Source organism: Austrofundulus limnaeus, unplaced genomic scaffold (genome assembly GCF_001266775.1).
Source record: "Austrofundulus limnaeus strain Quisiro unplaced genomic scaffold, Austrofundulus_limnaeus-1.0 Scaffold68, whole genome shotgun sequence".
Classification (NCBI taxonomy): domain Eukaryota; kingdom Metazoa; phylum Chordata; class Actinopteri; order Cyprinodontiformes; family Rivulidae; genus Austrofundulus; species Austrofundulus limnaeus.
This window is the reverse complement of record NW_013952470.1, coordinates 670,315-676,417: the sequence shown is the minus strand read 5'-3', so window position 1 is coordinate 676,417 and position 6,103 is coordinate 670,315. Positions and strand designations below refer to the sequence as shown.

The 6,103-nt window shown below is 42.1% G+C and overlaps 1 protein-coding gene across 1 annotated transcript in view; it reads right to left on the bottom strand.

Moving 5' to 3' along the window:
- tafa5l (TAFA chemokine like family member 5, like) overlaps nucleotides 1–4,701 on the bottom strand; it is a 60,626-nt gene extending 55,925 nt beyond the window's left edge. Inside the window, exon 1 of the mRNA XM_014010343.1 lies at nucleotides 3,394–4,701. Coding sequence (XP_013865797.1) covers nucleotides 3,394–3,490 — 97 coding nt within the window. The 5' untranslated portion in view covers nucleotides 3,491–4,701. The remainder of the gene's footprint in view (nucleotides 1–3,393) is intronic.
- Between the last annotated feature and the right edge of the window lie 1,402 nt (nucleotides 4,702–6,103).

Sequence of the window (6,103 nt, the reverse complement as noted above, 5' to 3'; positions counted from 1 at the left end):
CATTTATGGTTTGATTTATTTGTATGTTGTTACCGACATCTGGTGAAAATTTCATGTCATTAGCACCTCTAGTAATATATTTACTGAGAAAAATGGTGACGTGTTCAATACTTATTTTACCCACTGTAAGTAGGTCGTCTGGATGAGTTCTTCTTTAGTGAAACGTTTCATCTCTCCTCCAAGAGACTTCTTCAATCTGATGAGTTTCACGTGAACTCAGCCTTATATAAGCACGCCTCCACATAGACAAACAGGTTAGTCACATGTAAAACTACTTGTACTAAATTACAACCAACAATAGTAAGAAAAGAAATTACAATGTTAGGCCTTAATTTCATTAAATGCCATTGAATAAAAKTGAGTCTTAAGAAGCACTTTGAAGTTTTCCAAGCTATGAGTTATGACAGTTAATTTTATATCYTCTGTATTTTGGATTCCCCTCTGTGTTTACGTTACCTCGCTTTGATCGGCTATGCATCACATTCAACAGGCTGCCAGCTCGTTTGTTCTCGGGTGGACGCCACATGGGCTGGGATATGGAGAGAAAAYATGTTGAGGTCGRAGCGGTCCCGATGCTCCTCCRAGCCGACTAGATCYCAACTCCCCGCCCACGGCATGAAGATCTGCTCAGATTATCTTCAGAGTCATCACGATAATCTGAGCATCCTTAAGATTTTTGGAAGGCCAAAAATCGGCACAATAATCCTGCCGTGTGAACTGGGCATTAGGTGACTAGTGCWGATGCTGCRTTCCAGTAGTCCTGGGAAGTGGTAATTTCCCATTTCCCATTGGTAGATTTAAACTGGAATGCCCCCTCCAGTGGTAATATTCCACTCGTAAAGTGGAAGAAATGAAACTGCCCCCAGTTTCGATTTCAAGATGGCGGCTACTCGCAGCTTTAGAAAGTTAACTCCGTATTTTTTGTGCATGTTTAATCACTCGCACAAGTAGTGTGTTTTCTGTGCAATGCTGTACGTGTTAAGATCAATGTTTATTTGCATGACATATGTGTAGAGCTCTCTCTGTGCCCTCAGCTTTTTTTGGATGATAAACATTTGTATCAGGTCAACTAAACATGGGCATAGTAACAATATTTTYATACTACATTTATCCATTTTAAATATACTAACCTCATTCCTTTGTAACAACTAAGGCAAAATCGGAATTAATACAGAAAATCTTTTCAGGACCCCACCTTGATGGGGTCCCGACCCTAACATTGGGAAACACTGCTGTAGCAGATGCATGCCACCTAGAATGAAGATAAATGTGGCTGAAACACATAGTCTAGTCAGTTAATTTCAAATTTTAACATTAATATTTAGTTTTAACATTATACTCATTATTGACTTTAGAAAAATTGGAGGGGGTTGTATGCTTTATGCTGTACCACAGCCTAAGCTTTTATCCTGAATTGTTCATTACTTTTATACTTTAAGTGGTTTTAAAATGAGTACTTTTATACTTTTACTTGAGTAAAAAAGCCTGAGTTGATATTTCTACTTCTAAAAATGTATTTTTAAACCCTAGTATCTATACTTCTACTTAAGTAATGAATGTGAATAATTTTGACACCTCTGGTCCCAATGCACTGAGCATCGGAGGCCAAGGTCTGCAGAGGCCTACTAATTAAGAATTACTTCATTTCAGCTGTGTTGAACCAGGACAGCACCTAAAACATGCAGGACACCGGTACAACCCTCGAGGACTGACTTTGGACTCCACTGCTCTAGTGGTTTCCATAGATCTTTATTTAATCCTACATTGTAAAAAACAAAAAAAAAAGACGCTCTAAAAACTTCAACAGGAATACAAAGTTTAGTGCTCGGAAGCTGTTGTGTTAATCTTTGCTGCTTTACCATGAAAAATGCATTTCTGGCAGCAGAATACTTGAAGCTGAAGCTCCCTCCTTTCTCATTGCTTCAATCACTTCAGATATTTCAGGCATCACTGCTGCTCTGTCAGATCACCTGTGAACACCAGTTAAAAAAGTAAAAATCCAGACGTTTCCTCGTGTTTTACACCAAACAGCTGACGTGACGTTCACCTTGCCCTCACGCCGACCCAACAGGTACAGGCAGAAGCTGCTGCGCTTCGATTCTCCGTCCTGCCTTCACGACAGACGAGTTATGGTGATTGCAAAGGCAGCGCAGCTTCTCTGCCCACCAATTTACCAACATGGACGTGACCTCTGGGTCATGGAAAACCGAAGGGGGGGGGGGGGGGGGTGCTGGGATTCATCATTGTGTTCACTGATAAAGACACACAACCGAGTCCTGCACACGCAACGATGAAATGGTAAATGCGTGGTGGGCAGAGCAGCTTCGAAACATCCGATTTTTGAAGACTTCGCTCTGAACACTCAGCTGAGAAACACAATCCCATATTTCACTACCTATTTAGTCTGAGAATGTGTCAGTGTTAGGAAACTTCACAAGGGATCGACTGAGCAATTTGTAAAAACGCGCTAATGAGATCATTTTCAGACAAAAAAAAAAAACAGTCAATAAGAAATGTCTTCAGGGAAGGAGGGGGTGTTGTGCTTCCTCTGAATATATGAGAAGCAATGAAGCTGAGAAAACACTCAGAATTACCAACATATAGAGCAAATTTTAACTCAGAAGGAGATTTGTTTTATTTATTTATTATTTTCTTGCCCCCAGCAAGCTGCCAAAAGACACTGACACTATCCCTCCTCCACACTGGTAATTACAGTATGCTGCTGGCCAATGTTTGATTAAAAGATCTAATCTGCAGATTTGATGTTTAACATCCTCCAACAAGTCCCAGCATTCATCCCATCACACTTATCCAGAAASCTCTCTCTGCTCTCAGACTGAAGGTGTTTAACAGCACAGATTAGGCCTCTCTGTGTCTGCAGCAGGAATTACAACTATTAAACTCTGTTGCCTTTTTTCCCCCTCTCCTCTCTTCACCTGAGGCTCATTTATTGATTCATCGAATTATTCTCCATGGCAGCAAGAGAGCCTGATGGTGTGGGGGGGAAATTAGTGGGGGGTGCCTCTAATAGCTAAGAGCTATTTCAGGAAACTTTCAATTAATCACCTTTCCAAAGCTCAGATTAAAGTTTAAACATGTGCACGGGCTTCATTTAGATGTCAGCAGACACCAGTTTGTGCACACTGACCCCCAAAAATAATAAAAAAAATATATAATAAAATAACACCAAATCAAACTGCAAAGTTTCAACAAGGTCACCATAAATAAACCAGTGATGAGCATGAATACATTACATCTGTTAGAAATAAAAAAAAAAGTTTCTTTCCTGTGGATGAAAAGGATGTGACCACACTGTGCAGCTGCAGATAAACCCTCAGAGACAATAATGCTGCTGCTGCTGGCAAAGTAATAAATAGCTGGAAGCGTCCTTACCCTCTCTGAGCAGATGCGAGTAGATGAGCCAGAGGAGAAGGAGGCAGCAGAGTGACGCACCTCCACCTGCCGAGAGCGTCTTGGCTCCAGACTGCATCCCTGCACACCTTCAGTCCTTCAGATTATCCCAACTTTAAACGCTCAGATGTCAAACAGATCAGCGGCTTATCCAGTGGCGTCCCCAAAGCCTGCCGTGGGCATCCATTTTGAGGTTAGAACAGGACAGGCACTGCTGCTAATCCCTCCTTTCTTCTTCTTCTTTTCTTTAAGTTGTGGCTTTTTTAGATTCCCTCCATGAGCTGCAGATCCATCCGGGCTGCTCAGCTCACACGAGCGGGCAGAGTCACCAAAAATGTGGCCAAGTTTACGCAGCTGCGGGTTTGAGGATTGATGGAGAGGAGTGGGCAGCAGCAGCAGTCCCCCCTCCGCAGTTTATTTATTTGTTTATTTTTATTTTATTCCTCGCGCAGGCAGATGATGCTGATGATGCTGGTAGTGAATTCAGCCGCTGTCACTTCTGTTCCCGGTCCTCTCTCCCGCTCTCTGCGCACTCCTTATTCCCGGGCAACTTCTGCCCTGGTGCGGGGCTTCTGGTCCGTGGCGCCACGCAGGTTAACCCGGGCGGTCACGAGGAACATGATCAGCACGGAAACTTGTCGGGAAGAAGAGGGGGTGGGGGGGGGAAACGGCTCGCTCACTCCTCGCGGCTGACGGAGAAACCCAAAAGGCGCAGATGATGCGTCATGGATCCGCGGCGGCGCAGCGGAATGTCACGTCTGAGGAGGAGCGGAGAGAAAACGCGCTCATCACAGACGGTGCAGGGAAGTTAGGGAGCCAGTCGTCACCTGTGTGAGCTCCTCTGGATCGACGCCGCCGCCGTGACGACTTGTTTGGGATTAGAAATGGGATTATTTGGAGGAAAACCAACCGCGCAAAGTCAAGTCAGGGACAGCAGCTTGTTCCACACAGAGCTGCTCCCTTTGCATGCAGGTGGCGCTCAGGGTGGGAGGAGGGTTTCTCTCTTTTTACTCCATCCGTGGCAGGAAGGCTGCTGTTGCTGCATCCTGAGTTATACCCACAATGTCTCAGTCCCCTCCTCCTCACCCACACACACACACACACACACACACTGTTCTAATTCTTTCCTCAAAGAGAAAAAAGAAGAATGTTTGAGCTCAACGGCCTGGTGATGTTTCTTCTCACCCAACTGTCAGAAAGTCATTTTTGAAGTAAACTCCATTTAAGATGGCCACCAAAGCTACAACAATGGTAACAACTATCATAGTTTTAGTCCTATTTGAATCCAGGGTTTTAGACAGAAACAGGAAGCAGGTGAAATGCAACACACCTGGGGAGAGGATCAGGTGAGAGTGGGCGTGGCAGGAGCACAAGGGAGGAAACAAAAAGACAGATTGAACTCTAAAAACTGTAAACTGTAAACCATAAACTCACTATAAATATTAACCATCTAAAAGTAAGATTTAAAAAAATATTATAGACTGAATCATCTCAAATGAAGTGATTTAATCTGCCAGTGCAGTAAGACGATTGCTCTTGGTAAGACTTCATGAATGAAGGAAAAACTTCCAGACCAACCAGAATAACAATCAAACACATGGGCTGATACGTGATCATGAGACTTGGTTGGATAGGACAACTTTTGCATGCCTCTGAGTACGAAATGATCAAGAAAATTTTGTTTTTAAAACTTGGTCAAAAAACTAAGAGTCACCTTGGACCGGATGAACTCAGAAAGTAACCGTTGGATGTTTAATTAAAGATATTGCAAGATCATAAAGAAAAATAAAACAAAGTTAACAAAACATATCAACAATTTGTGGTTTTAAATCAAAGGGTCATAAGTAAAATTTGCGAACGTCTATGATCAACCACGTTTATTTTTACCTACAAAAACAGCTGAAGTGACTGAAAGCAAATCAAGAAAAAGTCTGACAAATTAAACACATTGGTTTGTATTTGTGCTCAGATTCGTTGAGTGAAATATGCAGCTGCATGCTTTGTTTACACTGAGTGCGTACCTGCATTTCAGAATGACGTGTATATCAAAAATGCCTGAACAAACTGCTCCATTTGATGTAGTTCATTAAAAAACACTTTTTACATTTGATTTGATTGTTTGAAATGAAACAAATACTTTAGGAGTCGAGCAAATTCAAGATGGCTGCAACATCTTTTAAACTTTTTTCTATGGTGTGGTATGAGGGTCAAAATTAAGACTATTGCACAACCAGCAGTTGCTACATCCTTGTAGGAGGCTGTATTCCTAAACCAGCTATTAACCTGATTAATGATAGGCCGGCACCGGTAACTGAGAGACCGGCACTGGCAAATGAGAAGGAGACTATTCATTTGTTTTAGCCTTGGCTAGCAACTAGCATGGATAGGCTAGAGACCCACTGGATTGCCATCTCTCTCCATTGTCATGGATAGGCTAGAGCAGTGGTTCCCAAACTTTTTGTCTTCTGACCCTCAAAATATTCATGGCAAAGACTTGTGACCCCAAATATTACTGGTCTGAGTACATGAACTTCATTAATAACCCTAAAAACACAGGCTTTCTGACAATCTAAACAGCTTGTACACAAATATAAATACTTATTTTTACTTATTTTGTGTTTTTGTAATAGTGGTTATAGGGAAAATATTAGATCAGCAATTATTTTATTCCCCTTTAAATTGATATCTGGAG